This window comes from Rattus rattus, chromosome 9 (assembly GCF_011064425.1).
Source record: "Rattus rattus isolate New Zealand chromosome 9, Rrattus_CSIRO_v1, whole genome shotgun sequence".
NCBI lineage: Eukaryota > Metazoa > Chordata > Mammalia > Rodentia > Muridae > Rattus > Rattus rattus.
In genome coordinates this window covers 93661888-93681314 of record NC_046162.1, presented here as the reverse complement: position 1 = coordinate 93681314, position 19427 = coordinate 93661888, and the positions used below count along the sequence as shown (strand labels likewise).

At 42.0% G+C, this 19427-nt stretch overlaps 1 protein-coding gene and 1 pseudogene across 1 annotated transcript in view; one reads left to right on the top strand and one right to left on the bottom strand.

The window, feature by feature from the left end:
• Smg6 (SMG6 nonsense mediated mRNA decay factor) overlaps positions 1-19427 on the bottom strand; it is a 227319-nt gene that overhangs the window by 205869 nt on the left and 2023 nt on the right. Inside the window, exons 2-8 of the mRNA XM_032914449.1 lie at positions 16265-18020; positions 15465-15657; positions 14811-14921; positions 12758-12864; positions 12426-12504; positions 8391-8501; positions 7886-8098 (exon numbers count right to left, since the gene is read on the bottom strand). Coding sequence (XP_032770340.1) covers positions 7886-8098; positions 8391-8501; positions 12426-12504; positions 12758-12864; positions 14811-14921; positions 15465-15657; positions 16265-18020 — 2570 coding nt within the window. The remainder of the gene's footprint in view (positions 1-7885; positions 8099-8390; positions 8502-12425; positions 12505-12757; positions 12865-14810; positions 14922-15464; positions 15658-16264; positions 18021-19427) is intronic.
• LOC116910641 lies at positions 11470-11556 on the top strand (annotated as a pseudogene).

Here is a 19427-nt window from a genome sequence, read left to right as displayed (position 1 = left end):
TCCACACAGGGTTTCTGTGTAGCCCTGTTGTCCTGGAACTCACTCTGTAGACCAGAATGGCACTGAACTCAAGGGTTCTGGGACTAAAGGTATATGCCACCACAGCCCCGCCCCTCTCTCTGTCTCTCTCTCCCCCACCCTCTCTCCCCTGTCCCCTTGCCTCCCTCCCTCTCTTCCATTATATACTCCTTCATGAGATTTAAACAATACGACACCTTGTGACACTAAATTAGCTTTGTAGGCCAGGCTAGGCTGGCCTTGAACTCACAGAAATCCACCTGCCTCTGCCTCCTGGGTGCTGAGATTAAAGGAATGCACCATTGATCAGCTACATGCATTTTTTTTCAATAAAAAACTTTCATTAAACATTTAATGAGATTATTAGTATTATTAATGAACGAGTATTTTTTGAAAAACAAATGTTTGTTCCATTGGACAGTCATTTTGGTTATTACATGGGTGTGATTATGTCTCCCCAGATCCCCTCAGTACTTGATTTCCAATCCTCAATACTGAAAAGTTATGATTCCTGCTGCCTTGTCTTCATCCTTCCCCTCTGATACATATATCAACTAAGACTTCCTTAAGTCTTTATGTACGCACATTGAAGACGAAGCTGACTGACTACTTTTATAGAGTCTTTAGTCCAGCAAGGGATAAATCTCAGAAATAGTAAACAGCACCAAAACACTTCATCAACTACCATTTTTTCTTCAAATGTTTTTTTGAGACAGTGTCTAACTAGATAACTCAAGCTATCTTGGAACTGTGTAGACCAAGCCAACCTCAAACTTACAAGGATTCTCCTGTCTCTGCCTCCTACATGCTGGAATTAGAAGGCATGTGTCACTTCACTAATTAGGAAACTATGAATATGAACGAGGATTATGGATCTGGGGAAAACGACTCAGCAGATTAAGTGTTAACTGTGCAGTCATGAGGACCTGAGTTTAGATCCCACCACTCAGGCAGGGCAGAACATGTACACGTACATAACTCCACGTAGGGCTAGGGACATAAGGAAACAAAGGAAAGGCACCTGACACTGACCTCTGGCCCCCACACCTGCATACACACATCATACACTCATAATGAGAACTAGCTAATCTCAAGGGCTAGAAAAGTATTCCTTGGGCAGGGAGAATTCTAGGCTGAGACATCACAGATAAATAAGAATGAAGAAAAAACTAGTAAGAATTGTTCAGTGGCAAAATAATGGTATATCAGCAGAAGATACTGATAGAAAGTTTGGACCTTGATTCTAAAGACAAATTTCTAAGATTTCTAAGACAAACTGTGGAGATGACTCAGTAGGTAAAACGCCTGTCATGCAGGCATAAAGACCTGAGTCTGGACCCCCAAAGCCCACATAAAAGTTGGGCACAGTGATACATGCCTATAATCCCAGTACCAGGAAAGGGGAGGCAGGAAGATTCCTGGGACTCGAAGGCCAGCTAGACTGGCTGATTAGGTGAGCTCCAGGTTTATTGAAAGACTCTGTCTGAAAAAACAAAGTGGAGAGTAACTTTAGACCCTCAGTGCTAACCTCTAGCTTCCACATGTACACATGCACACAAAGACTTTCAAAGAGAAATAAAATCACAAAAATGTGTGAAAAAAAGTTTCAAGTGTTTTGGGAGCTCATTGAGGAGCACATCTTTAACAAAGTAAGATGTGCATGGTGGTGCATGCCTTTAATCCCAGCACATAGAAAGAAAAGGAAGGAAGATCTCTGTGAGTTCCAGCTTGGTCTATACAGTGAGTTCAAGGACAGCCAGGGCTACATAGAGAGACTCAAAATAAATAAAAATGTAATGGGCTGGAAAAATGGCTCAGTGGTTAAGAGCACTGACTGCTCTTCCAGAGATCCTAAGTTCAATTCCCAGCAATCACATGGTGGCTCACAACCATCTGTAATGGGATCTGATGCCCTCTTCTGGTGTGTCTGAAGTCAGCTATAGTGTACTCATATACATAATAAATAAATTTAAAAAAAAAAAAAGGACTAGGAGTGAGGGAGGCCCATACATGATGATAGTGTAGAAGAGGTGACACCAGTAAGAAGGGAGAGAAGCCAATGACTTCCAGTATCGAATCAGATTAAGCAGTACCTGGTGCTGACTCAATGTGGGAAGCAAAGAGATGAAGGAGAGTTATATATCTGGCAAGAACTCCTTTCACATCTGATCTCCAGCCACATAGGCTAAGCATTGCAGTTCCCTAAGTCTCCATGCTTTTAAGCTCTCAGTGTAGTGTAGAAATGCCCCAACATTGCACTTTAACCTCCCTGAGTATGCCTTCATTAGGGACTGACTGCAGGCTCCTGCAGCCTCTCAGGCTTGCCCTTGTTAAAACACTTGCCATACTCCACTATACTCCAGACTATTTAACATGAGCATATATTCTAAGAAAAGCACTGTTAGACAAGCTTCATCACTGTATGAACACTACAGAGTCTTAGACAAACTAAGGCAGCAACCTCACTAGTAGGTACCCAGAAGACAGACATTAGGAAATGTGCATAACTGAGGCACCATCATTGCATATGTGGCAAATGAGAGAAATAGCACTGCACAGCACCAGACAGAACTTAGGTTTCTGTCTTTCCCATGATCAGTGCTTCTAAGGTTAAAAATCAGCTTTAGTCGTTCCACTATCTCTAGCATAAATAACTAATTATGAAGCTGTGTAACACTAAGAGCAGAAAAAGCAAGCTAAAGTTTCAGAAACCTACTGTAAGAAAAAAAAATAAGAAAACAGAGAAGCCAACTGAGGCCTGAGACTGAGGCAGGATCAGGCATGTGGTTTCCATAGTGGACAGAACAGCTTCAAAACTACAGGCTTTTGCCTCAAAAGCACTAGTTCAAAGAAAAAGAAAGTTCAAAGCTCAGGGATGTAAATTGTTTTAAAAATTGGGGCTGGAGAGATGGCTTAGCAGTTAAGAGCACTGACTACTCTTCCATAAGTCTTGAGTTAAATGCCCAGAAACTACATGGTTCCTTCACAACCATCTGTAATGGGATCCGATGCCCTCTTCTGGTGTGTCTGAAGACAGCAACAGTGTACTCATGTAAATAAAATAAATACATCTTTAAAAAAAAGGAAAGAATTTTAAAAATTGTTTACTGAGGATGATACATAGGCTAAAACCACAAAAATACCTACACAACCGTCACGTTTTAGTCCATGTATTCCTGCAATTATTTGAAATTTTTACTTTGGAATATATTTATATATTGGAATAATTAAAATAATTGAGCCTTGGAATGTAGCTAAGTAGTAAAATATTTGTCTAGCATGCTCAAGGACCTGGGTTCAATCCCAGAAACACCCATACACACAGCCACGCACCCTATTAATATAATTAACAGCTGGACATGGTACTGTATGACTATGTCAGCAATTCAGGATGTATAGAAGTTGAAGATCATTCTCATCTACAGAGGGAGTTTGAGGTCAGCCTAAGCTATGACACTCTCTAAAAGAAAAGCAAAAGGCTGGGAGCATAGCTTAGCTGTCAAAACGCTTGCCTATAATGCTCAATGCACCAAGTATGATCCCAAGGACTATTTAAACACTGGATGTGGTGGCCCACATCTATAGCCTGTACCAGCACTTGAGATGCAGAGACAGGAGGATCAGAAGTTCAAGGCTGGGCTGGAGAGATGGCTCAGAGGTTAAGAGCACCGACTGCTCTTCCAGAGGTCCTGAGTTCAATTCCCAGCAACCACATGGTGGCTCACAACCATCTGTAATGAGATCCGATGCCCTCTTCTGGTGTGTCTGAGGACGGATATAGTGTACTCATATACATAAAATAAATAAATAAATCTTTAAAAAAAGAAAAAAAAAGAAGTTCAAGGTTGCACTGGCAAGATGGTTCAGAGGGTAAAACTGCTTGCTGACAACAAGAACTAAATTACTGTAACCTACATAGTGGAAGGAAAGAACCAACTCATGCAGGCACATACTCTGATCTGGCACATACAATTTATTTATTATACAAATAAAAAATATAAAATATTCAAGGCTGTGTGGTGGTGCACATCTGCAATCCCAGCACTAATATTATGGCATAGGATACAAAAGCAGAAGAAAGGCCTGGAAGCTTGAAGAAGTGAGCCTGGAGTATACTAAGTGCTGGCAGAAAAGAGTAAAGAGAGACTACCTCAACAAAGCAGAAGTTGAGGACCGACTCTTAGAAGTTGACCTATGACCTCCACAAGCCAATCATGGCATGAGTATACACACAGGAAAAGTAAGTAAGATTAGAACAACTGAGATGGTTCAGTGGGTAAAAACGCTTGCTACCAAGCCTGACAACCCAAATTCAGTCTCAGGCACCACATGGTGAAAAGAATCGACTCCCACAGTTTCTCTTCTGACCACAAATACACCATGGTACAGGCACACTCGCACTCTAAATGGGCAAGAAAGATGATTCAGGCTAAAAGTACTTGCTGTGCAAGCATGAAATCCATGTAAAAGTCAGGTGTGATCCCATACATAACTATAACCCTTGCACTGACAGAAGCAGAGACAGGAGGCTCACTGGAGTTTACTGGCCATCAGCCTCGATGAATAATATGAGCTCCAGGTTCAGCAAGAAACCCTGCCTCAATGGAACAAGGCAGAGCATGATAGAAAGACATCTCTGGCTGCTGGGTGCACTCACGCACAGAGACACAGACACAGACACAGGCACAGGCACAGGCACAGGCACAGACACAGACTTGTACATACACCTCACACAAATACACACACACACAAACTAAGAACGTAATAGAATCAGTAACAGCTTACTTGCTGAAAATTTATTCACTGAGATATACATTATAAAACCAGACTTGCATAACTACTACTACTCCTTTTCAGTGGTAGAACTGAGCTTCAAGTAGGTGGTTGTGTATGTAGGTAAGCGTTCTACCACTAAGCTCTATGCCCAGCCACAACAACTGCTGAAAAGATATTTCTACAAAAGATTAGTTATATCTTTATAAGATATGTTCCCCAATTATGAGGCCAACATCAAAGAAAGCTACAAAATCTTTTCTCAAACTGTCTTCTGCTTTCATTTTAAAAATACTTGTGGGCTGGTTGGAGGGCTCAGCAGGTACAGGCCCTTACTATGCAAGCCTGACCACCTGATTTTAATCCCTGGAACCCAACTAAGGGTGGGTGGGAAGAGAAAACTGAGTCCACAAACTTGCCCTGACTGCCATTTGAGGGCCATAGTATGTGGGCCCACAGATATCATGTATGGATACATATAGACACAATAATAAATAAAGTAAAAAATCAAACAGTATAGTCCTACCCAAAAAGACAACAGATTTATCATTTTAATTAAATGATAGTTAAATAGGCTTTCAGTTGGGCTGTAATACCCAAAGCAGCCAAAGCAGCAGTGATGGATTCTAACTGTAGGAACCAAAACAAATTGCTAGAACACACATTAACAGGAAGCCCCCGTGTACACCAAGGCACACAAGAAGTGGATGGTTTCATTATCAATTACTACTTCCTAAGTCATCCACAAAATAGCTAAAGAATAAGAAGGAAACAGGAAGACAAACAGAAAATTTAAATTAAAACCCATAAGAATGGGCTGTAGAGATGGCTCAGTGGTTAAGAGCACTGACTGCTCTTCCAGAGGTCCTGAGTTCAAATCCCAGCAACCACATGGTGGCTCACAACCATCTGTAATCAGATCTGATGCCCTCTTCTGGTGTGAAGATAAATAAATAAATAAATGAATAAATAAATAAATCTTTAAAAAAAAAAAAAAACCATAAGAATTGTAACTCATTGTAACTCATACCTGTAATTTGGTACCCAGAAGTCAGAGGCAGAAGGACTGTCATGAGTTAGAGGCCAGGGGGTTACAGTATAAGATGCTGTCTCAAAAACAATAAAAAAAAAAAAATGAATGAATGAATGAATGAATGAACGAACAAGTGCACACCATGGCACGTATGCGGAGGTCAGAAGACTAATGAGAGTCAGTTCTCTCCTTCCACTATGTAGGTCCCAGAAATCAAACTCAATACAAGATTTGGTCCTAGGCATGTTACTCACTGAACACCATGCCAACCATCTGTTCTTAACTTGGAACAAATGATTCAACTCTCATGGTATCATTATTATCTAGCAAGATGCCTTCAAAATTAGTCCCTTTCAGGACAAGGAATACAGTTTAATAATAGGGAGTATTTGCCTAGCAAGCACACACCCTTGGGTTCCATCTCCAGCCCCAAAACAAGAAATACTCTTTGATCCGAACCACTCTCCTCAGTGTCAATCACCTGTTATCACCTGAGTATCTTTACTTCAATTTCCCACACAGAGACAAATGCAACAGCTCTAAAATTAAACTCATTGTCATTGTCCTAAAACATGGTCTACCATTATTAAAGTCCACCTTAAGAAACTAACCACCATCTACTTGGTTTTGTTTTGCTTAGGGGAATGATCCTGTAGGGTGGTGTTGTGAATGTTGTTTGAGAGGATCTCATACTATAGCTCAGGTTAGCCTAGAACTTACTAAGTAACCCAGAATAACCTTGTCTTTGTGCTTAAGCCTCCTGCTCAGTCACCCAAGTACAAGGCTTACAGGTGTGGTCCCCTGGCACCACCCCTTCAATTTCTAAACCAGAAAGCTAGGTGCTACTCTTGACTCTCCCTTCTCTCTGGGCTACCCTCATCTAAGCTCTTTGGACACATATCTTTCCATCTCTGAAACCATTTATTGGTTCAAATCCTTCTATAAATCATTTGAATTCCTCTCACTGAACAATTTTCCTCTGTATTTTCTCCCTAAGCTCAGGAATCTACAGATAGTCCATTTGCCTGAGCTGTACTTTACCATTCTACTTCCGTCCTCTCTAGCTAATTTCTACTCATTCTTCACACTTCAACTGACACATGACTACTGTGCTCACAAAAAATCAGGTACATACCCAAACAAATTCCATTACACTTGCGCCTAACTACCTGCTCACTTCTTTAGAATGCTGCCTTGACAACAAGGGAAGAAGCCATTTTCTGACACACTCTAAGCCATAAGAGGTTACCTCATAAAAGACTCAGAGATGGTAAGATGGCTAAGTGGTTAAGAGTAGTGGCTATTCTTGCAGTTCCAGAACCCATATAATGGCTCAAAACCTCTTTAACTCCAGATACAGGGGATCTGACCCTCCAGATACAGGGGATCTAACCCCACGTGACCTCCTCTGGCACTAGACTCTCATGTAGTGCACATACATAATGTAAGCAAAACAGTCACTTAAATAAATAAATAAATAAATAAATAAATAAATGATGGTTGACCACAAAACAACTAGCCAACCTACACATGATGCTTTAGTCTGTACTCCAAATAGAAGGCCAACCAGGATTAAGTACATTATCTTAGCAAAGTACCAAATCTCAGCAAATTCTAGTACAAATTGGTGATGCCCAACTCAAATCAGCAAAACAATTTCTAATTCTACATTTACTAAATTCTACAGTGCCACATAGTGGTGAGTAAGGGAAGCACATTCTAAAGATAAAGAGATCTGCGACAACCAAGGAGGCATAAGGGAACCTAGAGTTAGTAGGTAGTATTCTCCAGAATAAGTGGGGGGTGCTAAGTATTGTGGCTCACCTCTATATGAGTCAGATAGGAAGATTGTCACACATTAGAGACCAGTCTGGGCTACAAAGTGAGTTCCTGGCCAGACTAGTATACAAAATAAGACCCTTTCCCTTTAAATAAATAGATAAATGTCTTAAAGCTGGGACCTGTCTATACCTCAGCCCCAGCTTGCACAGAACTGCATGACCTGGGGCAGCCAGACTGGCTGAGCTAGTCTGGCACACTGCATCACTCTCAGGAACTTACATCACTGGGGCTCAGGCTGCCCAGACCATTCTCCTGCTCAGAATCCTTCCCAGACTCAGTGCCCTGGGAGGACCGAGAATGTGATGGATGAATCCAGATCTCCAGGCGAGTAGTGTCATCCCCAACATGCCGGAAAGTAGACTTCTTTCCTTTACGCCACTGATCAGGACTCAGATCAAACTCCTCATGCTGCTTCTTTTCCATCTGTTCGGCCTATACAACAGACACACAAGCTCAGACTCTCCTCTCTCATCTGTGTCTGCAGTCTAAAGACTAAAAATCTAAGGATTCTGCTACAGTACCAAAGTGGCAGAGATCATCTCTGCTGGCATAGAGATTTCATTAATTCTGTGAACTAGATGCAGTGGAACAGGTACCCCACCAGCCCTCCTGAAGATTGATTTCAATATCCGTTCTTTGCAGGGGCCAACTGATAATCCATCAGTGAAGCCCAGAGGACACGAATTCTCTTAGGAAGGATAGGTCCATGTGCACTCTTGCTTACCTTTCGCTTAGTCTCTTCAAATAAACTCATGAGACTCTCCTTGGCAGTCAGGATAGGGTTGCTGGCTGCTAAACTGCGCATATAGTAATACACAGCATCAAGCTTCCTCCTCTGTAGAAAAAAGTCAGAGATATTTGGTCAACCGATTGTTTTGTTTTGTTTTGTTGGCTTTTTTCCCTCTCTTTTATAAAAACATACTGGTGATTGAATTAGGGATTTGTACATACAAGGCATATGCCCTACCATTGAACTATAGCCCCTGTCTTTTTAAAAAGGTAGGGTCTTTGAGGTAGGGTCTCACTAAACTATTCAATCTGGTACCCACTTGAACTTCTGTAATCCAAGCAGGCCTTAAACTTGTGACCTTCCTGTCTAAGCTTCCCTTCCCCAGTAGCTATATATTCACTTGTACCACCTGGCAAAGCTCAGCTTTCTTCTGACACCAGAATACCAAGCTGATACAAGAAACAATGTTATTTCTCCTGTCCTGTCCCTCCTACTGATACTTTCTTCTGGTGTGTCTGAAGAGATCGACAGTGTACTTATATACAATAAATAAGTAAATCATTAAAAAAAACCAAATGCAATACACATACACATAGGCAAATATTTTTTTAAGTCACCAGAAAACAAAAAAGAATGAGGACAAGTTGTCTTTTTCTTTAAAAAATGATTCTATAGGTTAAAGAAGAGCTTCAGTAAACATTAATATTTAATCAACTATTTTAATCCATAAGCAAAAATTCCTTTTTAAAAACCTCTATTATGGGGTTGGGGATTTAGCTCAGCGGTAGAGCCCTTGCCTAGGAAGCGCAAGGCCCTGGGTTCGGTCCCCAGCTCCGAAAAAAAAAAAAAAAAAGGAACCAAAAACCTCTATTATGGAGTTGGGGATTTAGCTCAGTGGTAGAGTGCTTGCCTAGCAAGCGCAAGGCCCTGGGTTCGGTCCCCAGCTCCAAAAAAAAGAAAAAAGAAGAAAAAAAAAAAAAACCTCTATTATGAACAAATGAAGAATGTAAATATAATTCCAATATTGCTTGCTTGGGCAATGATTTTAGAGGCTGTTAAGTATCCGTCACAGGGGCTGGATACAGCTTAGTGGATAGGTGCTTATTTATCACATTTAAAGCCCTGGGTTTGATCTGTAGCACCAGCTAAAACTGGACACTGGCAACACAGGCCTATAATCACAGCACTGGGGGCACAGAGGCAGAGACTGGATTTAGTGTTATCCTCAGCTATATGGCAAGTTCATTGCCAGCCTAGATTATGTGAAACCCTGTTTCATAACAACAACGCCAACACAACAACAAATACAAGACCTCAGTACAGTGGCCCATGGCTTGCAATCCCAGCACTTGAGAAGCTTAGGAAAGGACTGACAGCCTAAGCAATACAGCAAAATCCAGTCAAGAAAAGAAAGACAGAAAGTTAGGCAGAAAGAAGGGGAGACAGAGAGAGAGAGAGAGAGAGAGAGAGAGAGAGAGAGAGAGAGAGAGAGAGAGAGAGAGAGAGAAAGGGAGAGAGGGGGGCGGGGAGGGAGAGGAGAGGGAGAGGAGGGGAAGGAGAGACAACTGACTCTTCTCTTTGCTGACAATTGCTTAGCTGTTCCTTATTCTTGAGACCTCAGTGCCTACCATCGCCCCGCCCACATCTTTTCCTCCTCTTCCACCCTAGAGTCTTCTCAGTTAGTTCCCAAGGTCCCTTTCTCCTGACTAGAGCCACATTGAAAAAAAGTTGGTAAATCTAGAGAGGTGTGATCACGTGCTTACTGTGTATCTGCTAAGTAGCCACTTTAGAAAAAAAGTTAGGTGTGTCAGAGATCTGGGCAAGCACAGCATGGTGGCTCAGCCTTTAATCCCAGCACTGGGATTAAAGACAACCTAACCTAGTCTATAAACTGAGTTCCCAGCCAGCCAGACCACTGTCCCCGATCCGCTAGGCAGAGCTGCTCAATGAGACTTTGTCTCAAAAGAGGCATCTGGGAGAAAAAGATCTGAATGCTGAGGGCTGAGTGAGACCCTAAGGGAGGGAAGTAAAGGGTCTTTACCTTCTTTCTAGAGCAGCCAAGGAAAAGAAAAGGAAACAAGATGCAGAGTAACAAGCTGTTGTTTGCTGGAGAGTACCATTCCTTTAGGAAAATTAAATGCAGTGAAGTGAAGGTATGAACAACTAAAGTGTGGGTCCCCTGACAACTCACCGAAAAAGTAACAGAAGCAGGGCCTGAAGAGATAGTTCAGTGGATAAAACACTTGCCACCAACCCTAATGACCCAAGTTTGAATCTTTGAACCCACATGGTGGTAGGAGAGACACCATTACTTCAAGTTGTCCTGCGATGCTCATATTCAAACAGGGGCTGGCACACATACAGATGTGCATACACACAATAAATAAATACATATACATTAAGAAGAGAGAGAAACAAAAGGAGTTTGAAAGTGAAAGACTGAAAGGGCTGGGCCTTAGCCTACAAGGATAGGAAAGAAATCAATCTTGGGATTGATGTTATCAAAACTGAATTTATAGGGCTAGAGAAATTATTGCTCATCAATTAAGAGTACTGGCTATTCTTGCGGAGGACCCAAATTTTGATTCCCCACACCCACATGGCAGCTCACAACAGTTTGTAACTCCAGTCCCAGAAATATTTAATACCTTCTTCTGGTCTCTGAGTGCATTGTTCACACATAGTGCACAAGCATACAACAGCAAAACACTCATATATATAAAATAGAAAATGAAAAATAAATCCCTATGCTAAACTAGATATGACAGCACAAGCCTTCCAGCCCAGTATTTAAAAGAAATGCAACCTTAAGGACAGCCTGGGCTACAAAGTAAGAATCTGCTTAAAAATAAATCCAGTACAGGGTGGTGGTGGCGCACACCTTTAATCCCAGCACTCAGGAGGCAAAGGCAGGTATAGCTCTACAGGCCACGCTGGTCTACAGAGTGAGTTCTGGGCCAGCCAGGACTACACAGTGAAACCCCTGTCTCAAAAAAAAAAAAAAAAAAAAAAAAAAAAAAAAAAAGAAAGAAAGAAAGAAGGAAAACCAATAAATGAAATAAATAAATCCACTGCTTATTTTGGTAAGACATACACTAAAATTGGAACAATATAAAGATTAGCATGGTCCCTGTACAAGAATGAATCATTTCATATTTTTAAAAGTAACAGGGCAGGGGGTGGGCCCCCAGAAAACAAAAAAAAAAAAAAAAAAAAAAAAAAAAAAAAAAAAAAAAAAAAAAAAAAAAAAAAAAGGAAGGACCTGTTAAAAGTAACAGGGGCTGGAGAGATGGCTCAGTGGTTAAGAGCACTGACTGCTCTTCCAGAGGTCCTGAGTTCAAATCCCAGCAACAACATGGTGACTCACAACTGTCTGTAATGGGATCTGATGCCCTCTTCTGGTGTGTCTGAGGACAGATACAGTGTACCCATATACCTAAAATAAATAATTCCTTTAAAAAAATAATAAAAGTAACACAATAAAAATAAAACTGGACATTGTGATGCACATGTTTAGTCCCAGCATTTGGGAGGCAGAGGCTGGGGAATCTCTGAGCTCAAGGCCAGCCTGGTCTACAAAATGAGTTCCAGGATGGCCAGGGCTACACAGAGCAAACTGGTCTCAAAAAACCCAAACCAATCAAGCAAACTAACAAAACAGTAAATTAATAAATAAATTCGGGGGCTAAGCAAGAGGCTCAGCATGTACGGGTGCTGACTGCAAAAGCTGTCCATTTATATACAGTCCCTGAGACTTTCATGGTAAGACAGAAGCAGGTCTCCGTCTTCTGATCTCTACATGCATACCTTCACACATTTAATAAATCAACAGAGATAAACGTAATAGTACAAATTCAATCAGTAGCTTAAGAAACTTGTTTGTGGAGTGGTGGAACATGCTTTCTGATTTCAGCACTTAGGAGGCTGAAGCACAGATAACAAACCTGAAGCCTGGGCTATATAGTGAAACAAACTCTAGCTCAAAGGAAAAGAACTGCTTAGGAAACCCTTATCCACAGGATTTCTTACCGTATACACTGCCAGTAAAGCCAACTGGTTATAGGGGCGCCCATTCTTGGGAGCAATATGCTGGGCCTTCAGATACCAACTAGAATAGAAAAACAGAATGAAATGCTAACTCCTGTCAACTCTTTCCCAGTCCATACTCACAGCACTTCTACTAAGTCATAATTAACTAGATGTAGCCTTTGCATGGTCAAGCACAATTAAAGGGACCAATTAAGGACAACTGTAAGATGTCCCCTAGGAGAGGCAGCTCAACTGACCCGAGAGATTCCTTACTGGGATTCACACAATGCCACACAGGGGAGAGACATCATGAGTGGAGAAGTAAGAAGTACCTGCGAGCCTTCCCATAGTTTGCTGTGTCGTTGGCTTGCTCCCGATACCTAGAGATATCTCCTTGACATATCATACTGCGCTGAGCACTGATCAAGGCATATTTCACCTACAGAAGAGACAACTGTTAGTAAAGTACCAGGAAACACAATTCAGTACCAGAAAAAATGAGTGGGATCTAATAGCAGAATGACAAGGTAAAACACAGACCTCAAAATAGTCAAGTTTTCAAACTAACCTTAAACACTAAAATACAGCCAACACATGATACAAAAATAAACACAGCACTTAAAGGAGTGGTAAGTCCTACTCTGAATCCCATGCACATGGAAAAGAACATTCTAAAACTCTAAGTCAAGCAACCTCTGAGATCTCAAGGAAGGCTTTAGAATGCCTAGAACTGGGTTTCCTTGTCTGTGTTTAAAAATATATATTCGGGTACTGAAGAAATGGCTCAGTTGCTAAGAGCACTTCTTGCTTTTGCAGAAGACCAGAGTTCAGTTCCCAGAACCCACATGGTGGCTCACTGCCATCTGTACTCCAGTTCTAGGCACTCACCCTGATTTGACTTCAGTGGAAATCAGGTACACACATGGTTACAGACATACATATAGCCAAAACACTCACTCACATAAAATAAGACTAAATTTGTAGAATATTTATTCTAGGGGCTGGAGAGATGAGTCTGGATTCCCAGCGCTCATACAAGCCTGGCCTGGCCCCATGTACCTATTGCAGTAGGTGGGGAGAAAGAGAACCAGAGTCTAGTCAAAGTGGTAAGCTCCATATCCAGTGACATGCGCACATTAAAAAATAGTAAAATTGGGGTTGGGGATTTAGCTCAGTGGTAGAGCGCTTGCCTAGCAAGCGCAAGGCCCTGGGTTCGATCCCCAGCTCCGAAAAAAAGAAAAAAAAAAATAATAAAATCAAAACAAAAGGTCACCCCACAAGGCATGGGGGCACATACCTATAATCTTTACTCTGAAGCCTAAGCCAGGCAGAGCTTGATTTCGAAACCAGCCAGAACTATACAACGAATTCCAGGATCTGACCTATACATTGAGTTTCTGTCTCAAAACAACTAAAAAACCAAAAAGTTGGGGGCTGGAGAGATGGTTCAGTGGTTAAGAGCACTGACTGCACTTCCAGAGGTCCTGAGGTCAATTCCCAGCAACCACACTCACGACTGTCAGTAATGAGATCCAATGCCATCTTCTAGTGCGTCTGAAGACAGCTACAGTGTACTCATGTATATAAATTAAATAAATCTTTTTAAAAAATGTTTTATTTTGTGTGTTTGAGTGTTTGTCCCTATATATTTATGTGCGTCACTTGCATGCGTGGTGCCTACACAAGTCAGAAGGCACCACTGGGTCCCTGGAACTGGAGTTCCAGGTGTTGTAAGTAGTCATGTGGATGCGAGGAACCAAGTCCAGGTCTTCTGCCAAGAGCAACAAATGCTCTTACTGAGTCGTCTCTCCAGTCTCCTTGTTTTCTTTTGGGCCATGATCTCACTCTGTAGTTCAGACTACCCTAGAACTCACTGTGTGCCCAAGGCTGGTTTCAAACTCATGGCAATTCTCCTGGTCACTGTCTCAAGTGCTTAGATTACGAAGGTGAAATACATCATAGTGTGTATGACATTACAATTCTTTTGTTTTTTGTTTCTGAAACAGAATTTTATATAGTCCAGACATGCTTGGAACTCACTATGTAGCAAGGCTGGCCTTGAACTCCTGATCCAGGAGTACTGACACATACCACAGTGTCCTGCTTATGATAGTTTCATCTATCTGTTCCTCTACTACACTGTATCATTCATTAAACACCCAGCATGCTACTTAGTACATAACTGGTACTAGATAAATGCTTACTAAATAGATCAATCAATTTTTGTTTATTTGAGGACTCCCAAATAGTCCTGGCTGTCCTCAAACTCACTATGTAGATCAGGCTGCCTTGAACTCACAGAGATTTGTCTCTGCCTCCCAAGTACTACACCACTGAGCTGGACCTAGATGAATAAATTTAAACTGAAGAAAGAAACTGGCTTACTGTTTTTCGTAATGGTTTGCTTCGAATGGCAAGCCCATCCATGTAGTCCTCCAGTTTGAACTTGTAAGTAACCTGTAGTTTCTGAAGCAAACTATCAAAGAAGTCACTGCCCTATAAAGAAAAAGAAATATGAACCAATCAGTTTTTCTAATCTACTTACCAGATCCTGGGGCAAACGACCCTTTCACAATCTATCGATGCCCAGCCATCCTATATAAAAGGCACTTACAGTAAGTAAGTGGTTAGACCCGTCAAGTAACCTTAGCAGTGGCTTACAGTGAGCCTCCCATGTTCTAAAATATATGATTCATCTAACACCTTTTTCAGCTCTCATTCCTTCCACCCCCTGCCCCCTCACTCAGAAAGCTTCCAAGTTCAAAAGTAACTCTGGGTCTGGAGATACAGCCCAGGAGTTGAGCACTGAAAAAAAGTAGCTCCAACTGTCTGTAAGTACAGTCCAGAGGACGCACTTCAGGTAGACCAGGTCCAAACGCGAGAAAAAAGGTAAGGATTCTGAAAATATTCTGTTCTAAAACATTTCCAGTAGAAAAGACAAACTAAAAGATGCTGCAGACTTTATCCTGAAGACATCATCATCATCATCATCATCATCATAATCACCACCATCATCATAATAATAATAATAATGTTTACCTCATCTAAGAGTTCCAAGAGTCTGTTCCGAATCTGTTCTGGGTTCTCAATATTTGGATCCTTGAGAAGCTGCCTGAATTTCTCAATCACCTGATAGAAAGCATTCTTCCACAGGATCTGATCTACATTCTGACTGTCAGAGAATTCAATATCCAATAGAATACAGCGCTCGTACAGCTGCAGGAGTTCCGTTCTGGAATAAAGTTCATGTAAAGTCTAGCTTCAATACATCACAGGAAAGCTAGACCCAAGAGGTGAGCCTCCTGCACACCAGCCACCTCCGTCCTGACGAGAGATCTGAAGCGTGACCAGGCATCCTACTAACCCTACGAGTTCCTATTCTACATGACAGAGGGCCTTCCAAACAGACTTACATTCAGGAGAACAGCATACTGCTGTGTGTGTACACCTACATTGAAGAGCTGAAGTAAGCTCTTTGGTATAAGCTGAAAATGCCATTCTGGAGTTATACGTTCCCTTAAAGACTTTTTTCCCTTAAAGTATACTCAGCTTTAAGGCTAGAATTAAAACTTATTTTCCCAACTGCCTGTTGCTTATAAAAATCAATGTAAAGGGAATTCAAGTGTGGCTCAGTGGTAGAGCACTTAATACAAGATAAGATGCACAAGGCTCCAGGCTTGATGTCTATGCCCAAGTGGGGTTGTTGGGGTTAGGGATTCATGTGAAAGGCAGGTAATACGCAGTGGTTTACCTGAAAACCCTCTACCTTCCTGAGCCACAGGAGCCTTACAGCTGTCCATTTCCCTCTAAGCAGGACAGTAGGGAAGAATACTCAATACCTTAGCTGAGCCATCTTCTCCATGCCCTCCGTGCTGATGCGGTCCCTGGAAAGCAGGTTGCTGAGCTGCAGTTCCTGGTTGTCAGCCACTCGGAGAAGCCTATGGAGCTCCTGTTGCTGCATGTTCCGCACGTGCTGTTCTATTTCCTCAGGACTCATGGTACTAGCAGGGAGAGGGCTACATACATACTGTCCTGAGGGGGCAGGATAGCCTGGGTAGTAAGGCCCTGGATACATACCATTTGTAGGGCCCACTGGGTATTGCAGAGGACTATAGCCTGTATAGGGATACTGAGAGGCAGGGCCTGGTGTCCGAGGATAATAATAGGGGTTGTCAGAGTTTTGAAATTTATAGAAAGATGCTTGGGCCTGACGTGAATCACCCCAAGATGTAGGGCTAATTTCATCATCAGTGTCCAAGAAATGTAGCTGAGGTGTCTGGCTTTTCAGAGCAGGCTTCTGATCAGGATTGTTTGGGTCCCATAGTCGGCGGGTTGTGCCTCCACGGCCCCAACTCCGAGATCCCTTACTACCAGATCCAAATAAAAGTCTAGGTCCCAAAGGTGTAGACTCTGGAGAACCTGATGAACTGACAGACAGGGCAGTGTGGGCAGGCAGTATCAGAATACCACGACCACGATCTCGAAGTTCTTGTTTCGGGTTTCTGAACTCCTGCTTCTCAGAGCCCTTACCCCCACTGCTTGAGCCTTTGTCAGAATTCATTCTATCCACATTCTCCTTGACTGACCTTACCACAGGGGAGTCTTTACTCATGGCTTCTGCATCAAAAGTGACACGAAGGGCGCCTCGGTTTTCTTTACCATTGCTTTTCTGTTCGCCCTCACCGCGGCCAGACCAATTTCTGTCTAAATGCTTCTTCCTTTCTGAGCTCCTCCTGGACCCTAATCCATCAGGCTCAGTAACTCTGTCCTCATCTAAGGAATCAGTTGAGGACATAGATACCTGTTTCTTCAGTCGTGGCCTCTCTTTGGTCCGGTCCTGGCGCCGCCGGCGACATCCATTATCAGTCAGGCCAGCTCCCTCCGCACTGTTGTTGCTACCAGCTGAGCTGGTACTGCAAGTGCGATAGCGGTTCCTTCTCTTGTCTGATCGTGAGTACCTCTTTACGGAACCAGGCTTTCCTTGGACAGAGTCATCAGTCACCTTTTTTGACCCCTCCCCCTTATCAATCTTTTTCCCCTTTTCTCCCTTGGCAGTTCTTACACGGTCATTACTTTGGCTCTTTTCTATCTCGGTTTTATCCGGTTTGTTGATAACTTCTTCTTTTATAGCTTCTCCCCTACACTCATCCCCTTCCATCCTCAACTGCTCCACTTGGTTGAGGATTTCTTCTTCATCTGCCCTACCCGCTGACTCTTTGGTAACAGTCTGCAACCGCCTTCCAGGCTGGTAGATCTGCAGGTCTGGTTTCTTGATTCTCTTGATGATTTTTAGACTTCGGTCCTCTAGTCCAACAGTCTTTGAGAAAGTCTCCTGTGCCTGACTATTTTCTGCATCTATAGGGCCATTTTGCTGTTGGCTGTCCAATTCCTTGCAAACTTTAATAAGCTGTGTATCATTCCCAACAGCAGAAGCATCTCTGTCATTCACAATCTCATCTTTGAATTCCTCATTCCCAGAAGCCTCCTTGGTTTTAGGTCTGTTTCTCAGTCGAGAAAGCCCAGGCTTGTAGATTTCCAAATCTGGGCGCCTGTTATCTTTGCGCTGCCTGGGTTCCTTTAGTTCCTTCATGTTTTCTATTATGTTGATAAGAGGAAACAACACAAAGGAAAAGAATAATGGAGAAGAGAGGGAGGGAAAGTTGTCATTCTAGTTATATAACCACCACCACCACCACCACAAAAATGAGCAAGAATTACAAATCCAACTGGTAATACTGGTAGTCAGGAAAGAATGTTTCTACAAAAGCAGAAATTTGGAGTTATATTGTTTAGTAGGCAGTGAGGCTAAGAATTTATCTGCATTAGAGTTACACATGCTTTAGCTATAGAAATAGAGGGGGATTGTATTCTCTTGATTTACCCAAGTCATATTCCTACTCAGATCTCAAAGACCCCAAACTACTTCACTATTTCAGAATCAAAGATCTCTAATATATTCGGCCATTAAATTATTGCCTGTAAGTCAAACCCTTCTTTCTTTTCTACTTTATATATGTGAGTACACTGTCACTGTCTTCAGACACACCATCAGATCCCATTACAGATGGTTGTGAGGCATCATGTGGTTGCTGGGAATTGAACTCAGGACCTCTGGAAGAGTAGTCAGTACTTTTAACCAGTGAGCCCCTCTTTCTCTTTCTTTCTTTCCTTCTTTCCTTCCATCAGGTTCTCACCATATGTATCTCAGAATGACCTCAAATTCACAGTCCTCCTGCCTCAGCCATTCAAGTTCTGGATTGAAGGAGTGTATATCATACCTGGTTAGCATTTGCTCCTGTTTATAATATTTTTCTTAGGTGGCTAAATTCTTAATGTAGCCCAGTGAAATAGTATTTGCCTCACATATAGGAGACTACTAGGAGCAATCCCCAGCATTGCATAAATATATATACTGGTATATATGTATCAGATATTACATCATTATTGACTTACTATATTATATATGTAAACATATATTTACACATACACACACATATTAGAGTGGTATGCATAGCAAGCCTCAGTCCTAGAGATCTCTGGGAAAATATCTGCAACTTCAGTGTGTGAACTTGATCACAACAAATCTACACTTTAGGATACCAACACTCCAGTCACATACCTTCCACTGACATAAACAGTAAGCAATTCCTTTTACAATCTTCAACTCCATTCATCCTCACCAACTCTTTAACAACAACCAGCAGAATCATTTCAAGAAAAGCTGCCTAGACTATATCATTAGAATACTGAGACTAACTGCTACTATGATGATGATAGAATATGAGAAAAAAGAAAGTTCCACTAGAGGAGCCTTTCCTAGGCACCAAAGGATGAATTGTGACATGCTCTCAAAGGACCAAAGGACTCAAAAATATTAAAGCCCAGTCAAATCCATGCCTACAAATCCTAGCACTTGGGAAGTGACAGCAAGATCAAGGGTTCAAGGCTACAGAGTTTGAGGCTTACTTGACTATATGAGATCCTGTTTCAAACACAAAGGAA